The sequence below is a fragment of the Pseudochaenichthys georgianus genome, chromosome 17, assembly GCF_902827115.2.
Source record: "Pseudochaenichthys georgianus chromosome 17, fPseGeo1.2, whole genome shotgun sequence".
Taxonomy (NCBI): Eukaryota; Metazoa; Chordata; class Actinopteri; order Perciformes; family Channichthyidae; genus Pseudochaenichthys; species Pseudochaenichthys georgianus.
The window spans coordinates 8,182,170-8,208,295 of NC_047519.1; the positions used below are offsets into that span (position 1 = coordinate 8,182,170).

The 26,126-nt window shown below is 42.0% G+C and overlaps 1 protein-coding gene across 1 annotated transcript; it reads right to left on the bottom strand.

Annotated features, from left to right (window-relative positions):
* Positions 1-3,751: 3,751 nt before the first annotated feature.
* asip2b (agouti signaling protein, nonagouti homolog (mouse) 2b) lies at positions 3,752-25,799 on the bottom strand. Its single transcript, XM_034103610.1, has 4 exons — positions 25,691-25,799; positions 25,471-25,587; positions 5,011-5,084; positions 3,752-4,487 (listed from the first exon to the last, which is right to left on the bottom strand). Exons 2-4 carry the CDS (start codon positions 25,577-25,579, stop codon positions 4,320-4,322), a joined length of 351 nt encoding a protein of 116 aa, XP_033959501.1. The 5' UTR covers positions 25,580-25,587; positions 25,691-25,799; the 3' UTR covers positions 3,752-4,319.
* Positions 25,800-26,126: the final 327 nt, after the last annotated feature.

Here is a 26,126-nt window from a genome sequence, read left to right on the forward strand (position 1 = left end):
CTAACATGAGTCACTTACACGTCACTCGATGGCTCCCTTCCCCCCTCCTTAAATATGAGGGCGTCACCCTTCAGCAGCCAATGGCTGCACATGCTAAATTCCTTAAATGCCTGCTCTTCCTCCCTGTCAGTTGTCATTTGCAGATGACCGCAACCCGCCTCCACCCCTCTCGCCTCCAGTCTCCTCCAGGACAAAGCTAAACCTTCCCTCTTCAGACCGATCCCACCTACTCAGCACCACCACCAGTGTCTAGACCCCGGGGATTTCATCGGAGCGGTGCTTTCCCTCCTAAATGATTATCCTGCAAACCGGGGCCTAATCGCCAAAACACCATTACATTCTCCTGTTGTATTATCATGGCAATCATTTCATTCATATGACGTGTAAACAATAAATATGTAATTCTTACATCACGTCTCTCCGGTTTGAACTAATAATGGTAATCATAATCAATTCAATAATACAAATACTACATTGTTTTTATTATAATATAGTTGTAATATAGTCAAGACAAAACATGCTTATGACATGCTCAAAAACTGATATTTTTTAAATCTGTATTCAAATGTAGTTCCCTCTGTCGGCAATGTATCAACAACTACACACACATTTCTATCAGTATTTCTCTGTGTTGTGGTTGACATGATGATGACTGTTAGGAGTTAAGGGCAGAGGCTGAGCATCACCATGAAATGTGCAAATTGACATAAAAATGAATAAAAGGGGAAAAAATGCTCCATGTTTTTTTGGCTGTAAACTTTAACTGTTATGTAAACCAACTAGACAGACAGATTATCACTCTTCCTCCTGTACATTAGCAGATAAAAGGCATAACATACTTGAATGAATGTTAAATAAAGAATGCTGGAAATAACTGCATCTCCATTAGCCTATATGCTATGCAGAGACTGCCTTCTTCATGTCGTGAATTGCTGCTGATGTTTTAATATGGCAATTGGCAATTTGACTTATACAACATTCGCAAGTTGTACATTTGACTCATACAATAACCCACCTTTGAGTGATGCGCTAGTTTCTTCATGTTTTGTTTTTTGCGCCGGACTGAAACTATCTTTTCACCGACATCTCTTCACCTGCACTTGTGGCCGTATCAAAGCCGTGATTGGTCAGATGTTGATTCATTGCAACGGTGTCGGCTTACAGACGTGCTCTCCTTGTCACCTCTCAATCTCACTCTCGCGGGGGGTGTGGGAGAACTGAGCAGAGAACTGCGCACAGCAGCTGAGGCCCTCTGGGCGGGGCCCCCTGCGCAAGGCGGGGCCCCATGCTGCCTGCATGATTGGCCTGTAGGGAGGGGCAGCCCTGTTCCTATCCCCTAACGATATAGAGATATATTTCGACAGCATTTAGCACTACATCGAGATTAAGATTAAACAACTTCTTTCATTTGGGAACACACACTTATACCATGCGCACACATACACACACACACACACACACACACACACACACACACACACACACACACACACACACACACATACACACATCATGCGCCCTGGTGACCGGACATCTCCTTCATAAAACGAGTAATAGGGGGAATAATCTGGCAGTGTGAAACAAAACTATTTTCTTCTACGCTGCAACCGTTTCCCACCAATCAGGACACGGTATTAATAAAAAAGTTGATTCCTTTCCCTGCTAATCAGGACTGCTTTCATAATGGAATATTTACCATTAGACCATTTAGTAAGGTAAAAAACAAAAAGCAAAAACGCCTCGCAGACACTCAAACAAATGGTCCGAAGATACACGGATTCATCTCCCCCTCCATCATGTTGATTTTAATCAGAAGTTCTGAACATGAGCCCGCCCCGCTCGACCTTCTAAGCCAGGGGTGTCAAACTCAATTTCATCGCGGGCCACATTAGAATTATGGTTGCACTCAAAGGGCCGGTGGTAACTTTAAGACTATATATAAATATACATAGATAAATATGCATAATAAATATAAAATAATGTATTATTTATTTTACAATATTTGATTATTATCGGATAGGGTAATAACTTCATAATTAACTACGTCTGAAAGCAGAAGTCTAGGGGAAATAATTGCAAGTCTCTTCATTGCGCATGTCACAAAATGAGATGCATTGTGGGACATGTAGTTTATGGGCAACGTTATCCTGTAAAGCGGCACGTAACATTATAATAAACTTATTATATTCTTTGCAAGCTCTTGTGGGGCCACATAAAATGAAGTGGCGGGCCGGATTTGGCCCCCGGGCCTTGAGTTTGACACCCCTGTTCTAAGCCAATCACAGTGCGATAATGACCTGCCTTCCGTTTCAACCATACTCATGAAAGCTTTAGCGCAAGTTCAATAAGGAAGACTTAACAATGAGTCACTTACACGTCACTCTATTGCTCTCTCCCCCCTCATTAAATGCGTGGGCGTCACCCCTCAGCAGCCAATTGCTGCACACGTTAACTTCCTTAAATGCCTGCTCTTTCTTCCTGTCAGTTGTCATTTCAGGTGACCACACGCAACCCTCCTCCATCCCTCTCGCCTCCCGTCTCCTCCAGGACAAAGCTAAACCTTCCTCCTTCAGACCGATCCCACCTACTTATCACCACCACCAGTGTCTAGACCCCGGGGATTTCATCGGCGCGGTTCTTTCCCTCCTGAATGATTATCCTGCAAACCGGGGCCTAATCGCCATTCCATTCTCCTGTTGTATTATCATGGCAATCATTTCATTCATATGACATGTAACAATAAATATGTATTCCATACATCACGTCTCTCCGGGTTGAACTTCCGTTTCCACTATACTTTCTCTCACACATACATGCATTCTTCTCTTGCATACATATATTGTCTTCAGACATGCATATATTATTTATAATATTAAATGTAAACATTCAATGAATGTGCAAAATGTATAAATATGAGCATTAAAATGTATGAATATGAGAACAAAATGTATAAATATGAGCATTAAAATATATGAATATGAGAACAAAATGCATGAATGTGTGAGTGTAAATATATGAATGTGTGCATTGAAATATGATAATATGAGAGCAAAATGTATGAATGTGTGAGTGTAAATATATACGTGTGTGAGAGTGAAAATGTATGTATGTAAAAGGAGAATATATGTGTGTAAGAGTGAAAATATATGTATGTATAAGGAGAATGTATGTGCGTGAGAGGACCAGTATGAATTACGGCCTGTACGGCCCCTCATACGAACCTGTAGCTGCTCCCTCCACACTCACAACAACTTCATACAGACATAAATAAAGCAGCTGTATTCACGTTTGTAGGTGCAGCGGTTTTAAACGGAAAACAATTATGTGATGATCAAAAATACACATGTAAAACTTGTTTCTGTATTTTCATGTATATGAAACGGAACATATTTGTGTGTGCATTGAAAAACACAAGTGTGAATCCTTCTGTGTGCATGTGTGTATTATGAGACTGTTCTGAGCCCATACACTTGGCTCCCTACACATATTGTTCTCATTCAATAATTTTCAGCTTTCCAAATCACCCCCTTGGAAAAATATTCAAAGCAGCTGCCAGCAACATTTGCTAAACTTAAAATGTTTGGCCTTTGTGTTGATAATGTCCCCCATATTGCCCAAACCAAACATGGTCTCCCATAGATCTCATGCAAGTGACTTGCATTCTAATGTATCCATGTATGCATTTTAGGATATTTCCATGGGGAAAAAACAAGGAAAGGAACAAAAACACAAAGATAATTTTGGCTTGTGATATATTTATTCAATAGCAAAAAATAGTTAAAACTCATAAATCCACATGTGAATAATGAATAACTCCAGATTTTGGGACTCTAATACAACACTGTATTATCTGATCTCCAAGGCTTATTTACATAGGAACAGAAACATCTACTTTTTTTATGACTGATTTAGCTTTTTCCCCCATGTCTTATCTTTAGGGCATTGAGTTTGATAAAAAAAGAGTGATGTATGTTCTAATGTGAGCCTGTTCTTATTGGTTCCCACATATTAGAAACGTCAGGGGAGCAGAAGTGGTAAAGCAGCAATAATGTGGGTAATACCCAAGGCACAATACATACATACATAAAATAGCATATGTCGGTCATCGGTTGTTACACACACATTAGGTATTTGGATATGCTGTAAACATTTATGTGAGTAATTTTGTATCAATATCTCAGAAGACTGAAGACAGAAACACACAGGCTTCATTCCCATATCAACTTCCATCACTCTGGTGCTCTGTACAATGGAAACAAAATGTATGTGTATCCCTGTCTACATGTATGTCCAGGTGCTGGTCCTGTACTTGTTTTTATCTACGTCTTCATTAAGCACAGCGGGTTGGTCCTCCAGCAGTGACAGATGGTGTTGAAGAGTCGGCAGCGGCAGGAGGCGCAGGGGTCGCAGCACGGGACGTAGGCTGAGCAGTTCTCCATCAGCCGGCCGCATCGAGGTGCAGGGCTCATGGCGTTTGACTTGTGCTTCTGAAACATGGAAAAATAGGTTCAACGTGTGAACAAATACATAACTTAAATAGCATACAGTCCTCAAGATTACTCCAAACCCATGTCATTTTAAGCATTCACAAATGGGGCGAAGCCTGCGAGCTAGTTCAGGCAGTCAACTCGAGCACCAATGATACATTAACACGTGACGCACCTCGTCCCTCTTTCAACCAACCAAACACATTCTCCTAAACATGCCGCTCTATTTCACTTGCTATTGCTACGTTCATGTTCCTGCTGCTGTGTTTCATGTTGCTGCTGCTTGCCTGCCCCACCACCACCACCCCAGCTCCACCCCAGCTTCCACCTGTAGGCTCGGGGATAGTTATCTAATCATCACTCAATGTTCTTTGTAAATCTGTGGAGTGATGAGGCCTGAGCCTAGACGCCAAACTCAAACGATATGCTGCTTATAATAAACATATTAAGAAACACGTGAGTTGTCTGACTGAACTGATTCATTGAGAAGTAAGGCTGTTTAAGAGTAACAAAGAAAGCTTACAGGAGTTTGACTTTCTGGCGGCGGAGAAAGCTTTCGCCTTGCGAACAGTCGTCTGGTCCTAGTTTGGCCCAAAACTAAAAATGGAAAAAATAGAACAGTTAATAATAGACGGTAAAAAACTCTTGGTAAACATTCCCTAATGTAATGATCTCTGTATTTTTTGTTCGGAGTTGGATTCTGTTCCTGAGAAAAACAAAAAACACACTCTTGCGAACTACATACATTCTGGCCACGAAACAATAGGCCTTTTGTTCATTCTCCTCACCTTGAAGTGGAATTCTTTTATAAGGATATTATCCAGATGGGTTTTCTGGTTGTTCTGGGGTTACCTTCCAGTCGGACCTGTCAGGAATACCTTTTTCAAGTAGGTGTCCAGGAGTCACACTGATCAGACGTCTACACCACTTCAACATGCGACTTTCATAGTGAAGGTGCACCAAAAGCTTCTGTCTGAGGTCAGAGCTCTTTGCTGTCCAATTTCAATCGGCACCTTATTATGGTGAATGGGTTTGTGGGAGCTGTATTGTCGGGTACAGAGAGTCCCTTATTGTACAGGCAGTAGCCTCTACCAAGGCACCAGCGATTTAAGAAAGCGTAGGACTGGACCACAAATGCAGAGATCAACCGTACAGTAAACCCACTCTTGGAATCGGTTCTGGAACCATTGGGCGTTGTTGGTGAGGCCACAATATGGGCTCGCCACCCACAAAGAAAACTGGATTTATTTAGTATGTTGAATTTGTAGCTAAAGTAAATGCACATTTCCCTCCAAACAAGTCAAGGAGCCTCATTGACTTTACCTTGTGGGCGTCCTTCCATGTGCAGACTGAGTTGATCTTTGTAAGGCTTTCCCTGAGTTAGAACAACTGCAAGTCGTTATTGGCCTCTTTCTTTGCTTTATGGCCATCCTGATGCAAGACCTGGAGAGGGTTATAATACTTATTACATTTTACGAGGGCATCATCTATCAGCCTGTCGACTGAAGGATGTGCTTCTGGTCACCTTGAAGTCTGCGTCTCCTCTCTTTTTTCATAACAGAGGGAAGAGTTAGATGGAAACAATTTGGCTCGCATTAAAGGAAATACAATCTTGGAGTAATTATATATCCTTGCAGAATATTAAAACGGCTCCTTACTAGTTGAAGGTTCTGTTGTTTTTGCTTATTTTGTTAGCTTGATCTTTACAGTACATATCCATGTCACTCTGTATAACTCACGACTGCAAGTACTTAAATATCTCAACAACAAGTTGATGGATTTCCATGAAATTGGGTAGAGACATCAATGGTTCCCAGGAGATAAATACTAAGGACTGTGGTGACCTCATTGAATTGCCTTGTGTTGAAAGGTGCTATATAAATAAACTTGCCTTGGTTTGCCTGACAACCTCTATTCTGGTGCCACCAGCAGGTTTACATTTGGGCTTATGAGTCAAATATTTGGTAACTACTTATTGAAATATTCATGTTGCCAAAAACACGACTTGTAATCAACTTGGTGATTGTACATTTTTAATGTAGCGCCATCATCTTCTCAAAATTATAATTGTTCAAATATTTTGGAATTCTTTCTCCTCCAAACACGTCTAGTTGAGTTTTTACCAAAAAGTTCTATTTTGGTTTAATCTGACCATATGACAGTCTCCCAATCCTCTTCTGGATCATCTAAATCAGGGGTGTCAAACTCAAGGCCCGGGGGCCAGATCCGGCCCGCGACTTCATTTCATGTGGCCCCACAAGAGCTTGCAAAAAATATGATATGTTTATTATGCGGTTACATGCTACTTGACAGAAGCACGTTGCCAAAAAACTACATGTCCCACAATGCATTTCAGAATTTGACTTTTCTTTTTTTAAATGTAACTTCTTTCAAAATGTCCCTTAATTTTTTTTATTTTGACTTTTCTTTTTAAATCATTTTGTGACATTCTCACTGAAGAGACTTGCAATTATTTGCCCTAGACTTCTGCTTTCAGACGTAGTTAATTATGAAGTTATTACCCTATCCGATAATAATCCAATGCAGAGGCAATAATGTAATATAATACATTATTTGATATATATTAAATATTCATATATGTATTTTTATATAGTCTTAAAGTTACAACCGGCCCTTTGAGTGCAACCATAATGCTGATGTGGCCCGCAATGAAATTGAGTTTGACCCCCCTGATCTAAATGCTCTCTAGCAAACTTCAGACGGGCCTGGACATGTACTGGCTTAAGCAGGGGGACACGTCTGGCACTGCAGGATTTGAGTCCCTGGCGGCGTAGTGTGTTACTGATGGTAGCCTTTGTTACTTTGGTCCCAGCTCTCTGCAGGTCATTGACTAGGTCCCCCCGTGTGGTTCTGGGATTTTTGCTCACCGTTCTTGTGATCATTTTGACCCCACGGGGTGAGATCTTGCTTGGAGCCCCAGATCGAGGGAGATTATCAGTGGTCTTGTATGTCTTCCATTTTCTAATAATTGCTCCCACAGTTGATTTCTTCACACCAAGCTGCTTACCTATTGCAGATTCAGTCTTCCCAGCCTGGTGCAGGTCTACAATTTTGTTTCTGGTGTCCTTTGACAGCTCTTTGGTCTTGGCCATAGTGGAGTTTGGAGTGTGACTGTTTGAGGTTGTGGACAGGTGTCTTTTATACTGATAACGAGTTCAAGCAGGTGCCATTAATACAGTTAACAAGTGGAGGACAGAGGAGGCTGTTAAAGAAGAAGTTACAGGTCTGTGAGAGCCAGAAATCTTGTTTGTTTGTAGGTGACCAAATACTTATTTTACCGAGGGATTTACCAATTAATTCATTAAAAATCCTACAATGTGATTTCCTGGATTCTTTCCCCCCATTCTGTCTCTCATAGCTGAAGTGTACCTCGGATGAAAATTACAGGCCTCTCATCTTTTTAAGTGGGAGAACTTGCACAATTGGTGGCTGACTAAATACTTTTTTGCCCCACTGTATGTGTCTTTTTAAATAATTTGAAAAATGATTGATCCGAAAATAATATGCTACAGTAGGCCTACACGTAGAGACAACAAGAAGGTGGAGGGAGAACTCCCTCCTGTCAGACTGAGAGGCTGAGATAACCTCAACTCAGGTGAAGTAAAGAACTCTCTCAGTGTTTCGATAGTTAACTTTAGTCTAAGTTATCTCAGTGGGGCTCAAACGGTTTGGTCACGATTAATCTAAACAATTATTTCTGAGGCACACGTTTATATGATCATTAGGCCTTTAGGTAAAAAAAAGACAAGAGAATAAATGAAAAACAAGTATGAAATACTATATGACACAGTAAAACAAGAATACAGGTTAAATGTTGAGTGATTTGTAAAATATCAATAAAGAAATAGAAAATCGGTTTACAGTTCTGTTTCATATGGGTGTTGAGAGAGGTATTCATAGATCTCTTAATTTTGCTCTCAAAGTGCACCAGATTGATGCATTTAACTTTAATATTTTCAAAAGAAATCTCCCGGGGGAGATCTCCTGGGAGAGGAGGTTAGGTCCACCACGACTTACAAAAATAGCACTTTACCCCTGCTTACACCTATATGCCGTGAGCTGATTATCGAGCCTTCATTGTAACAGTCGCGGGTACATTGTGTATGTGCGTGTGGGGAGTGTACTCCAAGGAATCTAAGATGCACGTTTTGTACTTTTTACTGCACTACATTTATATGACAACATCTATTTTTAAGAAATGTAATATTTATAGACAATAATAGTATGGCGACTTATTATAGATTTGCTACCCAGCATTTGTCTACATCCTTCCCAGCTGCCACATAAAGTATAGACTATATAATATATACAGATTATAAGTAATAGTATTTTGGGGGTTTTAGGTATATTTTAATGCCAATACTTTTTCAAACTGTGTTGCAACTCTCCAGGAAAAACAAAGTGAATCAGCCCAAAATGAAACCATATTCATCCCAAATTAAAGCTGTCATAAACTCAAGATCAGAACCCTAAGATGCTCTGACAGTTTCATGATTTACTTTACCATAGAATCATACCAGATGTACCAGAGCATAGGTTAATTACAAAAATATGCAGGAGTTTCAGATACTTTAAATGGAGGAAATGTTCCAAATGTTTGCATAAATTAAATGGAATTTGATAAAGTAACTCCTGATGGGATCAAACAACGTTAGATATACTTTACAACCTGCAATAAAAGCTCAAAACTAATAGACTTCAAAAACGTTTTTTAAAGAACTGTTTATAACTTCAATTTTACTAGAATAAACCGACTTATAAAAGTTAATGTGGAATTGTAAAACGCTTCATTGCAAAAACTTGTGATGAACAGAACAATAGATGTCATTTTATGATGACAAAATACACATACAATCAGGGGCGGACTGGCCATCTGTAGAATCTGGAGAACCACAGAACGGCCGGTCGTCAAGGGTGCATGCACTTTCACTATCCGACGTATTTATGATGCGCCAGCGGACGTCATAAATGTGCGTCTGCTGCTGTGGGGGAACTACAGTTTTTTATACAGCGGACATGATGTATAATAAGAATGACGGACTACTGTAAACTCATCTAGAGACTCTGCACCGTGCTCTGATGGTGTTGTTTTATGCTTTATGAACAGAGAGAGATAAACATATTCTTCGTGACCAAAGTTGGAATTGAAATAAAAAGGAAAGTGAATATTATGCTCGTCACCCTCTCCCTCCGGTCCACATTAATACAAATTATCCAAATACGTATGATTGTATGAAAATATCTTAAAATCAATACAAATGTATTTATTATAAACGTTAGCCCTTAACATCTATCACTGTGTATATCACCATTCAAACATCTTTTAAAAGTTGAACAAACCCCACACAGCTCAGTAAAGACTGTGAAATGTTGACTTTATTTGATAATTTCAGTGAAAACTAACGTTCATATTTCTCTTTTTGATTATAATACTGATGTGCGTTCAAAACAAAGCACTTTGGCAACTCACCACATACGTTTTAAAATGCTTAATAAGCACCATAACTTTCATGATATAATTTCTCGGTCATAATCGGTTGTTTCCGTGAACGGCCGACTGTTGTGTGACGGCAAATGCTGCGGCCGCAAGGCATTGTGGGGTAGCATTTTCTACTTTTCTTTTGTAAAGGGAGGTCCAGTGGCTCCTAAGCTAAGCTCAAATTCTCTACAATGATAGGAAAGGAGGTTTCAAACTTCCTTTATAACCTCCTTTCCTATCATTGTAGAGAATTTGAACGGCTCTTATCATGGCTGCCACTGAGGTACTTCCGGGTCATTTCACTCCATTAGGAAGGTTCCTAAGCAAAATGAACTATTCAACCGCAACCCTTATTTCGGAAAAATTATGTATGGCGTCGGGATACATTTTATCTTTCGATCCCGTTTGGATTGTGCCATGAATTACACATATGATGTTTGTCAATTTAAAAGATAATTGCCGTCAAACCGTGAAGTAACACTTTATTTTGTGTGAAACCGCTGAATGAACTACATCTCTGGTCTTGCACAACACACGTCACCAAGATGGCCGTCACTACTGTCATCATCACCACAATGAAACACGTACAGAAGAATGTCATGCAAAGCTGCCTGCCTGCCTTCCTTTGATTCTCTCTGAACTGCCTGATCTTTTTAATGTTCAATGTTAACCATTTGTGCAGATAGCATGAAGTAGAAGAGATCGACGATGCTAATGTAGCGGGGGAGGGGGCATCCGGGCTTAAACGGTGTATTATAGAATGATCGCACCAGTGACAGCACTCTTCAAAGGGTTCACGAAATATGACTACTACTCTAACGGCCCGTCTACACTACAGCGTTGACAGCGTCGACAGCGTCGAAAGCTCCAATCTGCCCATTCACTTTCAATGGGGTGACGTCACGTTGCCTCGCTTTTTCGCCGAACTGAATTGTGGGTAGCAGAGCGGTCCGTCTCAGAAGTTGAACAATGTTCAACTTCTGACGCCAGAGACGCCGGAGTAGCCAGCGCCATCCAATCAAATCCCGTTTCCCAAAATCTGACAGCTGAAGCCGTAGCCAATCAAACCGCGTGTAAGCTGGGAGAGATATCCCGCCGTTCATTTCTATATTTCAAAAAAAGTCGGAGGAGAAACTAACTATCGCCGTAGCAAATCACCCGGTTTTGTATGACCAGACTCTCTTCACCTACCGGGATACAAACCGGAGGAACCAGGCATGGAGGGAGGTGGCAGAGACAGTGGGGGAAACTGGTAGGTTTTCGCCTGTTTGGGGAGTTTATATATATTTATATATTGCTCCCATACAATCCCCGGGGTTTTTTGCTTTGTATGTCGGGGGCGGGAGATTCATGTGATTGGTTGTTGGCCGTGTTGCTTGAATAAAATCCCCAAGCTCCAGACACGCCCAGCTCCAAGCTATTTTTGAAGCTGTAGTGTGGACGCTCCGTTACTGTTTAACATGTTGGGTTACTTGATGTTACTTCATATTAAGGCTAATACAAAGGACAAGGCTAAGGCTGTAATGATAACTAACGTGCTTGCTACTAGCTAGTTAGCTAACTTGATCCAGCCACTCCTGGTCCTTTCATCAGACGGGAAGCGAAAGAACAAGTAAGACCCATTGCTGGTATGATAACAACCTGGTACAAAGCACACAAGCATCTTGTTAAAGTTATCTTATCTTAGCTATCTCTTATATTTAGTGGAGGAAAACAAGGAAAACAAACATCACTTACGGATTTGTAGTCCGTAACATCACTCTGGGATTTGTAGTCTTTCTAGTTGCGTATTTTTCTAGTCTTATATTTCAACAGTTTTACGACAAACTGTGACTTTTTTGACACGGAAATGATTTTTTAAGATTGACAAACATCATATGTGTAATTCATGGCACAATTCAAACAGGATGGAAAGATACGTTTTCTCTCCCCATTGACTTTAATACATAATTTTTCCAAAATAAGGTCCCATGAGTTCCACCGGAAAGAGAGGGACTTCACCTCTCTATGTGATGATGGTGTATCATACAAAGAGAAGGGATTATGAATGACAGGGAGAATGAAAAAACATGGATACAAATCTAAGAAAATTAAAAGAAAAGGGTGGGGCCAAAAGGCAAGAGAAGAAAAGATGAATTCACTAGCAGGTGAAGCATCTAAGGGTGCGTTCACACCTGCCTTGTATAGTCCGGTTGAATCGAACCCTGGTGCGTTTAGCCGCTTGGTGCGGTTCATTTGGGTCGGTGTGAACGCAGTCCGAGACCTCTTAAGTGAACTAAACAACCGGACTCTGGTCCGCTAAAATAGGTGGTCTCGGAGCGCTTGCTTGCGAACTCTGGAGCGGTTCATTGCTGGTGTGAACGCAGTCCGCACCAAAACATAGGAAGCGCAGTATTTACGTGTCACAAGAACGCAGATATCTTCAAAAATCTTTAGCGAAAGAGTCTTTCAAGACATCCGCGGTTGTTTAGTTAAAGAGTAAAGCAGAATTAAGTGTTGAACAGTGTCGTGTAAAGTAAACATTCTCCGTCAGCTACATAAAAGTAAGAACACCTGTCGTCGGTGAAACACCCCTCCTCTGCAGAACGTCTCTCATGGATAAGCAGGAAAAGAACACCGACAGGCTGATCAGGAGCCCGACGCGAAGCGGAGGGATCTAGATCGGCATGAAGGTGTTCTTTTCCCCATAATGACCGCGCTGCTGCACATTATGCCGCTTATTACATGGCCACATTCTCAACAAAGTAACGACATGACTCCCAATATTAATTGAAATGCTTTTGTGGATTTAGAAAATTATTTTATTGATTTAAAAAATAGTTGTATGTATTTAAATGTACATGCATCCGCTAAGAAAAATAGTCCGTTGTTACTGTTTGAACTAACGTAGCAACGGCAGGAACTGCTTCGATAGCGTTTTTGAGGAGCTTTTTGATTACAGATTTGAAAATCGTTGCTTGCTTTAAAAGTAGCACAATTCATTATGTCAAACCTTGGGAAGTATCTAGATATCCCTGCCCTAATGCCAAAGCAACTGCCAACTGAATATGTGTCGCCGTCTGACCGCTGCGTAAAAAGGAGGGTTTCTGCCCGTTACTTCTCCGCTGTTTTCTTGTCAGTTAGTTTCAGCCAAACTGTATACAGTTAAATCGAAAGTGCCGATGCTCCATGGCGGAGGCTCCGCTAGAAATTGCCGGGATTTGCGTTTGTACCCCCTTAATGTCTGACCAATGGTTGAACAGCATTTCCGTGCACATGACTTGTGTTTAAAGTTTATAGTCCCTTTGAGTTTTTGCCAGTGTGAACGCAAACCCGAACCTTCTGAAAAATGAAACAATGTAACAAACTGTGGTCTGGTGCGCACCAGAGAGCAGACTATTAGGTGTGAACACACCCTAAATGTCGCAAATTGACAGACCTGCTAGTGCTACTATCAGCAGCTTAGAAGTACAAGATGATGAAGAGAGTGATGAGGGCGCGAGTCTGAGTTCAGATATACAGCCAGCCTGCGTTCATGAGGACAGAGAGTTGAGCAGGTGGAAGAACCAGCTCAACAAGCACTTGTATGGCACATGCAAGTGCAGGGCAAGAGCAAGAGGTGGTAAGTACTATGGAGAAGACAAGTATATTCAACTTAGTTTTTCCAGTTAGTGTGTGTTGCTCATGCAAGCAATAAAATAAATAAAACAATTATTATATGCACCGTAAAACAAATCTGTAATGTAGGCAGTAAATTGCTGTATTACCCACAGTAATTTACTTTGAATTTGTAATACAGTGTGATACATTGTGGGAATATTATCCTTAGGCAGGAAATGTATACAGCAATTTAAAAACAATACTGTAATATTACAGCAATACTGTAAATAGTGCTGTAATGTTACAGTAACTTTTGTTGTTACAATATTTCGGGGTGGAAATATCAGGAGCAAGAGGAGAGAACCGCTGTGACCTTTAACGGATTATTTAGGTTTATAAACGTTATTATTTCCGGTTTTTTTTCCCCCCTAAAAGTTCGTATTTTATTTTGAGATTGAGTTGCAGTATTATATGGCTAAACAGCTTCAACAGTCAGTGGACCAAATGGAGGAGAGAGATACAGAATGTCCACATCGAGGAGGAATCCTCCAACCAAGATCTCTCTGCTGGTCATGGCACATTTCAAGGAAAAAGAAGAGGCTCTTTTCCTTTTGGCTGATGTAAGCGGAGATCTTGTGCAATGAAAATGTAATAATTGATGCCTTTCAAATATTGCATTGTACATTAATTTGAACATTATTGTGTGTGTGTGTGTGTGTGTGTGTGTGTGTGTGTGTGTGGAGGTGTCAGCAACCAAGGATGAAATTGAGGCTCAACTGACCATACCAGGTGTTAGAACAGGGTACAAAAATACTGGACTCAAATGCGACGGCTCAGATTTTAATGAAAAAATAAAACAAAGTTTTAACAAAAAAATCACTCAAGCGAGGACAAAACAAAACTTCTCGATTTTAAACAAAACTCTTCTCTCTGGTTTTAACGCTGGGTCTCTGGACATGGAAGCACACTGAAACAAGACGAACTGGCACAAGACAAAGGGAGACAAGGACTATTTATACATGAGGGAATAGGGACCAGGTGGGAACAATCAGGGGCGGGGCAGACACTGACGAGGACGGAAAATCACCCAAAGTGAGGAATTAAAAAGGACCTGAAAGGAAAGACAAGAGGTAAGTACAAAATAAAACAGGAAATGGGAAAACGAGACCTGACATGAAATAGACAGACAAGACATGAAGTAACAAGAAAACGTGACTCTACATAGAAACCTTACTAGACTTGGAATTACATACCTGACTAAACATGAAGTGACAGACATAAAACAAACACGACTAACACAATTGACGAGACACCACAGTACCCCCCCCTCTAGGGACTGCTCCGGAAGTCCCAGACCCTCCTGGATGATCCTGATAAAAGTCAGTGATCAAACTCCGATCTACAATGAAGCTTGCAGGGACCCATTGTCTTTCTTCGGGACCGTAACCAACCCAGTCCACGAGGAATTGTTTCCCTCGACCACGGTTACGGACTCCAAGCAGTTTCTTAACAGTGTAGACAGGACCACCATCAACCATCCGGGGAGGCGGTGGGGGCTTAGAGGCGGGCACCAGAGGACTCTCTCTTACAGGCTTGACCTTCCCCACATGAAACGTAGGATGGACTTTGAGCGACCTGGGTAGACGTAAGCGCACAGACACTGGGTTAATCACCTTAGACACCTGGAAAGGACCCACGAACCTTGGGGCTAGCTTTCTGGACATGACATGAAGGGGTAAGTCTTTGGTAGCCAGCCAAACGCTTTGTCCAGGCCTATAGGATGGAGCAGGTCTGCGATGCCGATCCACCACCTTCTTCATCTGGCTGGCACTGCGCAGGAGAGCACGACGAGCACCTGCCCAGATCCGGCGGCACCGACGGACCATGGCGTGTGCCGACGGGACCGTGACCTCACCTTCATTGGCAGGGAACAAGGGTGGCTGATAACCATAAACACACTGGAAAGGAGTAAGTCTAGTAGCTGCGGTGGGCAGTGTGTTGTGAGCATACTCGACCCACACCAGGTGCTTGCTCCACGATGCCTGGTTCTGGGAAACGAGACACCGCAAACAGGTCTCCAGCTCCTGGTTGATCCGCTCTGATTGGCCATTGGACTGCGGGTGGTCACCCGAAGACAAGCTGACGGTGGCACCCAGGAGATGGCAGAACTCCTTCCAAAAACCTGAGATGAACTGGGGGCCTCGGTCCGATACGATATCCCTGGGAAAACCATGAATGCGGAAAACTTCACGTAACATGACCTCTGCCATTTCTTTGGCAGAGGGGAGCTTGGGTAATGCAATGAAATGTGCCATCTTACTGAATCTGTCCACCACCGTCAGGACGGTGGTGTTTCCCTCGGAAACGGGTAATCCAGTGACGAAGTCCATGGAGAGGTGTGACCATGGACGATGTGGAACAGGAAGAGGCTGCAGCAGACCCATCTGAGCTTGTTTGGAGGTCTTGTTTCTGGCACAAACGGTGCAGGCTGCCACATACTCTGCCACCTGTTTCTCCATAGCCGGCCACCAGAAACGTTGCTTTATCATAAAGATTGTGCGTTTAACCCCCGGATGACAGGTGAGCAAAGACGTGTGAGCCCAGTGAATTACCTGTGAGCGAACAGAAACAGGTACAAACAACCTATTTTGCGGGGAACCACTAGGAGCCGGGCTCTCACCATGTGCGTGCTTCACCACAGATTCTATTGGCCATGAAACTGCCCCAACCACACAATGAAGTGGAAGGATGCTTTCAGGTTTTTTGGCAGCAGGTTCAGGCTCGTACATGCGTGACAAAGCATCTGGTTTCACATTTTGAGAGCCTGGTCTGTATGACAAGGTGAAGTTAAAGCGACTAAAAAACAATGACCATCTAGCCTGGCGTGGGTTTAGTCTTTTGGATTTTCTAATGAATTCCAGGTTCTTGTGATCAGTCCATACTATAAATGGTTGTTCCGCCCCCTCTAACCAATGACGCCAGTCTTCTAAGGCTATCTTTACTGCCAAAAGTTCCTTGTTCCCCACATCGTAATTCCTCTCTGCGTCTGTCAACTTCCGTGACAAGAAAGCACAAGGATGGAGCTTGTTGTCCTGAGCAGACCTTTGGGAGAGCACCGCTCCGACGCCTTCGTTCGAGGCATCCACCTCCACAATGAATTGTCTCTGCGGGTCAGGCACTGTGAGGATTGGAGCGGTTGTGAACAACGTCTTAAGTCTTTGAAAGGCTTTCTCCGCCTCAGTGTTCCACTTAAAAACAACATGAGAAGAGGTTAGTGCATGTAATGGCGCCGCAATGGTGCTAAAGTTTCTTATGAACCTTCTGTAGAAATTGGCAAAGCCTAAGAATTGTTGGATCTGTTTCCTGTTTGTGGGAGTTGGCCAACCTTCCACAGCACTAACCTTTACTGGATCCATCTGAACATGGTTAGCGGTGACGATATAACCCAGGAAGGAGACCGTCTTGACATGAAACTCACATTTCTCAGCTTTGCAGTACAGTTGATTCTCCAACAGTTTCTGGAGTACTTGGCGGACATGTTGAATGTGAGTTTCCTCATCCGGTGAGAAAATTAAGATGTCGTCAAGGTAGACGAAGACAAACTTGTTGAGAAAGTTCCTCAACACATCATTGATCATACCCTGAAAAACACCTGGAGCATTGCATAAACCAAAAGGCATAACAAGATATTCGTAGTGGCCACTCGGAGTGTTGAACCCTGTTTTCCACTCATCCCCCTCCCGAATTCTGACGAGATGATAGGCGTTTCTGAGGTCCAGTTTGGTGAATACTTGGGCATCCTGCAACAGTTCAAACGCTGTAGACATTAGTGGAAGGGGGTATTTATTCTTGACAGTTATTCCATTGAGTGGACTATAGTCTATGCATGGACGGAGGGAACCATCTTTCTTGCCCACAAAGAAAAAGCCTGCAGCCGCAGGTGATGACGACGGTCTAATGGGTCCAGACTTAAGGGAAGAGTCAATATACGTCTTCATGGCCCCTCTTTCTGGTGCAGAGATGGAGTAAAGCCGACCTCTAGGGATCGGAGCTCCAGGCAAAAGGTCAATAGGGCAGTCATAAGGTCGATGAGGTGGTAGCGAAGTAGCCTTAGTCTTGTCAAAAACCTCTTTTAAGTCCAGATAACATGCAGGCACTCTGGACAGGTCAGTATACTCTGACTTGATGTCAGTGGTAACTCTATTGGGGATGTCTGTCTGATTAACAGACTGTCTGGAGTTCCCAGGGGAGGCTAAGCAGGTTACTTTACAATCAGAGCCCCAGTTCATAATGTTTCCCGACCGCCAGTCAATATTCGGATTGTGCCTGAGGAGCCATGGAAGTCCCAAAACTATAGGGTGAAGTGCAGAGTCAAATAAGTGGAATCTTAATGTTTCTGTGTGAATGTCATCTATGGTTACTTGAACGGGTTCAGTTATATGGGTTACTCTGAATAACAGCTTGCCATCTAAGGCACTGGCATCTACAGGAGAAGTCAAAGGAACAGTAGTAATACCCAGTCTTTTAACAAGACCCCAGTCCATCAGACTTTCGTCTGCCCCTGAATCCACTAGTACCCCCTGAGTCATGGTGTGGTCACGTAACTGTAATTTTACCTTGGTCAATGAACGTGGAGGAAAGTCAGCTGCAGAAAATCGGCTCACCAGCGCCCTCCGTCGCGCCGATGAGCTAGTCCTTTTAACGGGCAGGAAGATGCAGCATGGCCATGTTGTCCACAGTAGAAGCAGCATCCTTTACGGAAACGGCGCTGTCGCTCCTCTGCCGTGATCCTGGCTCCGCCCAGCTGCATTGGTTCCTCGGATGATGTTGTCAGAGGTGTATTGTTTATCCATGGGCGTTGTGGGGCACGCTGGTCCTTAACCTTTCACTGTTCCTTTCATTAAGTCTAATATCAATGCGGGTAGACATTGCAATGATAGAGTTAAGATCTGTTGGTAGCTCCAGGGGTGCTAATTGATCCTTAATAGAATCCTTTAATCCATTCATAAAGGCATCAATAAGGGCTGGGGTGTTCCACCCGCTATCTGCTGCTAAAGTGCGAAATTGTATCGCATAATCTGCCACTCTTCTGGGTCCCTGTTTAATCTGCATTAACACTCGGCTGGCCTCTCTGGCTGGTGAAGAGTGATCAAAAACATGCCTTAGAGTCTCTGAGAACATGTTCACTGACTGGCTCACTGGAGAATTAGAGGACCATTCGGCCGTAGCCCAGGCAGCAGCTCGCCCGGTTAAATGGGACAGCATAAAGGCTACTCTAGCTTGGTCTGAGATAAAGGCTGAGGGGTTATGGGTGAAATGCAGTTCACACTGTACCAGAAAGGGGCGACAGTCCCCAGAGTCCCCGGAAAACTTTTCTGGAGATGCAAGGCGAAGCGACGTTCCAGAAGAGGGAATGTGGTCTGCAGCAGCACCAGCGGATGCAACGGATGGGCTTGGCATAGTAGGAGACCGTGTAGATGATCCAGCCTCGAGCTGGGCAAGAGCTCTGTGCACTTGAACCGCCAGGTGATTAACTTGATTCATTACAGCCTCCTGGAATTCTGCTTGGCGATCAGTGAGGTTACCAACTCCTCTGTTAATGGAGACCAGCTGTGCAGCATGGTGAGCAAGCTCTGCTCTCTGTTCTTTGACATCCACTTTAATTTTTTCTGAGTCGGCTGAGTCCATGTTGGCCAGTTTGTTCTGTTAGAACAGGGTACAAAAATACTGGACTCAAATGCGACGGCTCAGATTTTAATGAAAAAATAAAACAAAGTTTTAACAAAAAAATCACTCAAGCGAGGACAAAACAAAACTTTTCGATTTTAAACAAAACTCTTCTCTCTGGTTTTAACGCTGGGTCTCTGGACATGGAAGCACACTGAAACAAGACGAACTGGCACAAGACAAAAGGAGACAAGGACTATTTATACATGAGGGAATAGGGACCAGGTGGGAACAATCAGGGGCGGGGCAGACACTGACGAGGACGGAAAATCACCCAAAGTGAGGAATTAAAAGGACCTGAAAGGAAAGACAAGAGGTAAGTACAAAATAAAACAGGAAATGGGAAAACGAGACCTGACATGAAATAGACAGACAAGACATGAAGTAACAAGAAAACGTGACTCTACATAGAAACCTTACTAGACTTGGAATTACATACCTGACTAAACATGAAGTGACAGACATAAAACAAACACGACTAACACAATTGACGAGACACCACACCAGGCACACCAAAGCTCATCATGTTAGGTAAGGATTTGGTTTGACACTTTACTTTTGACATGTAAAGCTGAACATGTATTTTAATTCCCCATGTTTTGTATGTGTGCTTCATACATGTATGATCTCTATAGTATTCCATTGTTCAGTTTTGAAGTAGCAAACATTTTCAATGATATGCTGCCTTTTCCATTTTGTCCACTTCTCTTGCAGGGGACCCTTTTACTTTCACATAATTACAGAATATTTACTGTTGTGATTTGAGTTGTGACCTCACTACTTGTACACTATTTTGTATTTGAATTGGTCTGTTGTATTTGAATCTGTCATGAACTGTCCAATGTAATCTGTCATAAACTGTTGTATTTATATCTGTCATTAACTGTGCAATGTCATCTGTCATAAACAGTTGTATTTTATATCTGTTATGAACTGTCCTATTCGACCATGTTTTTCATATTGAACTTAATATTGAAAGGAAATCAATAAACATATTGTATTTAAATTGTATCCCAGTTTTTGTTTATCGTTTCAGGTAGCACCTATTGCAAATGATACAAGGATCTAAAATTGGTTAAAGAGAAAACTGCAGTAATATACTGTTTTAATGCATACACTACTGTAAAATTATACTGTATACAGAACAGTAATGTATTGTAATTTCACAATACCAGTATTGTATAAATCACAGTAAGATATTGTTTTTGAGATGACAGCAACATACAAAATTACAGTAATATAAAAATACAACACTGATTTTGATACTGTAAACAAAATACAGGATCGCTACTGTAAAGTAAAAATACAGTAACTTGTTGGCAACTCTGCTGCCAGTAATTTACTGTAAAATCCCCTGTATTGTTTTTACAGTGGGAGAGTAGGTGTAATATCTAATATTAAAAAAAACGATAGATCAAACAAAAGTGTATTACTTGTCAACATGTCATGGGGGCCGGACAGGGTCAGATACTAGGGGTGTAACGGTTCACAAACATTTCGGTTCGGTACGTACCTCGGTTTTTTGGTCACGGTTCGGTTCGGTACGTTTTCGGTACAGCAGACATTTTTTTCACAAAACAAAACATATATATATATATATTTTTTATTATTATTAAACTGTGAATAATGTATTCACTCAAATAAATACAAAATATAATAAAATAAACATTAAGCTGCAGCATTTCGATGAACTGAAATAATCTGTTTTTGAACTTTACTGTACAAGTACTCACAAAACATAAACTATTAGTTTTGGGTTTTTAATTATTATTAAACTGTGAATATTCACTCAAATAAATACAAAATATAATCAAATGAACATTAAGGTGCAGCATTTCGATGAACTGAAATTATCTGTATTTGAACTGTACTGTACTAGTACCTAAGCAGCCAGTTTGACATTATGACTTGCTTGTCATTGTATTTTCATGTTGTTTAAAGAAAAATGTACTTGTCCACATTGCTTGCCGAAAGGGCAGATCAGCAGGCACTAGCAATGTCTCCTGCTGTGGAGAACACCCTCTCGCTAGGGACAGAGGTAGCAGATACAGCCAGGTAGCGCTTTGCTAACATGGCAACATAAGGATATATGGCGTTTGTAATAGCTTTGGCTCGGTCTGAACTTTTTGCGAGTGGTGGAGGCTTAAAGAGCCTGTGACACCATCCCAACAACTGTTGTGCAATGAAATATTGGGCTACTAGTAATCTCGAACCGTCAGTTTAAAAAAGAAAAAGCGATACCGTTCCGTTAAATATCAATAATTTCCAACATTGCGGGGAAATTCCTTGACTCATTTTGAAGTTTTGGGGGAAGCCGGAAGTGACGTCAATGCGGGAACGCTTCGAGAGCCAAACACGGACAAAGTGTGTTGTCATGCGTAGAAATGGTGAATTACTGAGATTAGGCATGTTAATAACGTTTTAATGAAGTTGACCACAGTATATTCATATTTGTCAGTGCTTTCATGTCAATTCGGCGACATAAACATAAATGATCGTGGTGAAGATGATGATTACATTAAGATTAAAAATCGGGAGTGAGAGCTGCTGAATTTCCTTCCGTCGGATGTGATATAAAAACAAATCGATTATTTTTGTGGTTGTAAACTCAAGTGGATGAAACTACATTTATTAGTGCTTTCATGTCAATTCGGCGAACATATGATACATTAAATGATGAGTGAGGATGATGATTAAAAATCGTTTGTTTGAGCCGGTCTGCATTTCCTGATGAGAAAACAAACCGATGCTTTTTGTAGTTGTAGTACACCAACAACATGGATTAAACGTGTGTTTTTTTTTACCACAATGTTGGGGAAATTAATGGATAAAATGCACGGATTATTATTATTATTCCCACTCCGATCGGGACACTAGGTCCACCGTTTCCCCGCAGCGAGGCTCCCCCCGTTGACAATTTACGTGGGCTGGGTGCAGTGGCGGACTGGCCATCGGGACGAATCCCGATGGGCCGGTACCGAAAGTGGGCCGGTCGGATAAGTAACTAGCACATCCCCCATAGGCGGCGCGTGAGGCTCAGGTTTGAGAAGGCTAAATAACTTCTTTTACCTGACGCTGCCCGCCTCCGGCGTCTATAGAAAAGAGATCAACTCAGTGTGCGGAGTTTAAATCTCTCAAGTCATATTACAGGATAAAGGAAATACAGTTTAAACTGCCGTATGCAGAGAAGACGCCGACGTGTCGCACTTATCATTCATATTACATCATCAATCAGATCATCGATCATATAATATCATAATATATCATATATTTCCTTATCTGAGTCAGCTGAGCCTCATCTGGCCGTGCAACACTCACAGTGTCACAGACTGGATGCAGAAGTATTATTTAACACATTATGTTGACGAAACACTCGAGACAAATGTAATTAAAGTCAGATCCACTCGTGTCTTAGACGTGAACGTGCTCTCAGCTGGAGAGAGAAACCCTGGCTTGATTTACCGAGTTGATAACCAGCGTCGTCGGACCGCTTAGCGAGATCTCGTTTGTTAGTTTGTTGTTGTTAGTTTGTTTGTTACTCAAACATATCCAGGGTCTGTTGAACTGGCTTCGTAGTACAGGGCACAGGTGGCGAGCAGCGCTAATGTCAAAGACACAGACATTATACAGTATATTTGTATTTTACCAGGATGCAGTGACACAAATATTTACATATTTACATTTACTATCTACAGCACCCTGACATCCCCCACTCCCCCCGTTGACAATTTACTAGCGGTACCGAAGTGGGCCGGTCGAGAGTCCCGGGATGATTTTTAGTCCCAGTCCACCACTGGCTACATGACCATATGATCGCCCATATTGACGCACCTCATTCCTAAACTTCTAACAGATACAACATAAACCGATCCTTCAGCCTCATATGAGCTCTCAGACACGTTCAACATTAACCTGTCATCGCTGTCTGAGCTTGCTGCTGTGTGCGCCGTCGTGCGTTTACATCTGACTGTATATATAAAGGTTTACATGCAGAAGCTGGGATCCTGGACGGTGCAGCTGGAGCGCTGTGCCCGCAATGACGTCACCCATCATTTGGCGGGACTTGAAGAATCCGCGAGAAGATCCAGAAAATTGTCAACATTGAAGGCAGATTAATGGTTATCAAAGTACAAATATCCAAAATCAGTTCAGTAACGGTTTTCAATGGGACAATATGTACTCAAATTGATGGGTTTGGATGATGGGAGAAAACCGTGTCACAGGCTCTTTAAATGCTAGCGGGAGTTGGGTTTGCACTTCAGTCTTTTTTCTTTTGGTACCGGTGATATTCACGTTCGAGTGATGCCTTTTCAAGAGTGTGCCAGTTTGATGTGTTGCCAGCCGCGTAACCAATTTTAGTTGAACAATGCCGACAAACAGCTTTGGTTCGGTCCACCTGTCTTTGTCCGTCATCCTTGTATGTAACTGCGAAACCAAAATGTTCCCAAACCGGAGACTTCAATGATGCTGGAGGATTTTCGAGCTCAACTTTATCTGCGTTCGCCATTAATTTTCGACAGTTCCTCAAATTACTGACTAAATATGAACGCATCCCTCTGACCAGCTCTCATAGCATGCCCTCTCATCCAATGAAATGACTTGCTCGCTCTATGACGCGATGAGCCCAATGTGAGGAAATTACTCTGAATGCTGCGACGCAGCACCTGAGATTACTTCCAAGAAGTTGTTCACGTTCTCAATTCTTTACGTTTAGCGTTATATTCGTTCGGTACACTTCGGTACACACGTGTACCGAACCGAAGGGCCCGTACCGAATAATTTCGGTACGGGTACGTGTACCGTTACACCCCTATCAGATACCAGGGCAGATTTTTAGTCCCAGTCCACCCCTGCATACAATACATATTGACAGGGCCGGCTCTAGACACTGGCGAACTAGCCGGTGGCCTAGGGCGCCAGATCTGGAGGGGCGCTGCGATGGGAGAAAAAAAATGATAACAAAAAAAAAATGTAATAATTATTTTTATTTTTTTATTCTGCCTAATTTTCTGCCCTTGATGTAATACATTTACATTCATAATTGAATAAAGTAAACACCCTTTGCACCCCGGGCCGGCAACATTTTGCATTTGCCCTGTACGATGGGCGCTGTAAGTGATGAAAGTGGGGGATGTTGACTTATCAGGCGCAGCTCACAGCCTGAGTGCGAGCGAGTCTCTGAGCGAGCCTCTGGATCGGTACCGCGGATTGTTGTTGGATTGAGGCTGATAACTACAGCTCAGTGAGGTAAAGGACTCCGAGTGTTTAGATAGTTCACTTTAGTCTAAGTTATCTCATGGGTCTCAAACGGTTTGGTCACAATTTTTGTAAACAAATATTTCCAAGGCACAACTTTATAATTATTAGGATAAATAAAAACAGGTTTGAAATCATTTCAATGTACTATAGGACAGTAAACCAAAAATATCGTTTAAAACTGGAGATATAAAAAAAAAATGCATAAATAAATAAATGTTAACTAGGTGAAATAAGGTAAACAAAAATAAAATAAGTTACATTTATTTGTTATTGGTTATGGTGGTTATTGGTTATGTTCTCATACTTATTTGATTATTAAAATGTAAACCGATCTTTTTCATATGGGTGTTTTAGAGTTGTACCCCCTGGATCTAGTCTCTAGTAATTCTGCTCAAAGTGCACCAGATTGAAGCATTTTACTTTAAAATGTTAAAACAAATATTTCCAATTAAAACATGTTCATACCATAATGAATACATTTGAAACCTTCTTTATGTATATAACCAACATGTCAATCCGTTTCAGTTTTTGTAGGGTATTGGTCTTTTGTAGAGATGTTTCATTTATTCTTTATATATTCTATTGTGTATTGCTTGGAGGGGCGGGGGGGGCACCAAATCATAATCTCGCCTAGGGCACACATATTTCTAGGGCTGGCCCTGCATATTGACACAGGTAGCAACCTGCATTTTATAAATACCTTATAAATCCCAAACACGCCAATGGATACATGGTTTATTAAAGACTACACTTGGAGAAGTCAATCTTAGATGGACACATGTATTTCATTTCGTCCATGCACCTTTACATCACAAGCTGCACTTGTTTTTCCTCATGGTGTCGCATTTACACACATTTCATCAGATCAACTGAGCTTTTATGATTCATAAACATCATAACAAATTAAATAATCCTCACCTGTGTCATTATCCTTCTTTTTCACATCTTTCTTTGTGTCCTCTGCCCAGGAAAGAGGGAAGGCGAGCAGGAAGAGGCACAACAAGTGGGTGCCGGGTATCATCATCATGAAGAAATCTGTGGATGATGTACAAAATCCCTCTCATATAAATGTAAAAATATCAGATTGGCAGGTGCTGTGGTGGCGGGAAATATTCTCTGACTTGTTCTCCTTCAGTACCTCACTTTCCTCTGGTTTCTCTCTCCGGCTTTGAGGAGGTGTCTCAAGCGCAGCGCGCGTGCGTTACGAACCAAAAACTCCGAAAACGCTGCGGCTCCACGTGACGGGTTTGACGCACGGCAGGAGGAGGACTGTTGTCGGAGTAACAGACAACAGATCAGAGATAGGTATTAACTTTGTGTCACACACATAATGAAAAATGACAGAAAGAGGCACACCCACCCTCGTGCCTCATTCTGAGCCTCTCGCTGATTGAGAGCATGCGGAGGTCACTGACGGACATTAATGCTCATTATTAAATAACCAAATATTATGCATGCAGCTCTATTTTATAGCTTGTTATGCTCATTTACATGCAAAGGACATGTCTCAATCATTGAAAAATACATACATTTGTACCACTACCACCAACATGCACGTCTATTTGGAAGATTAA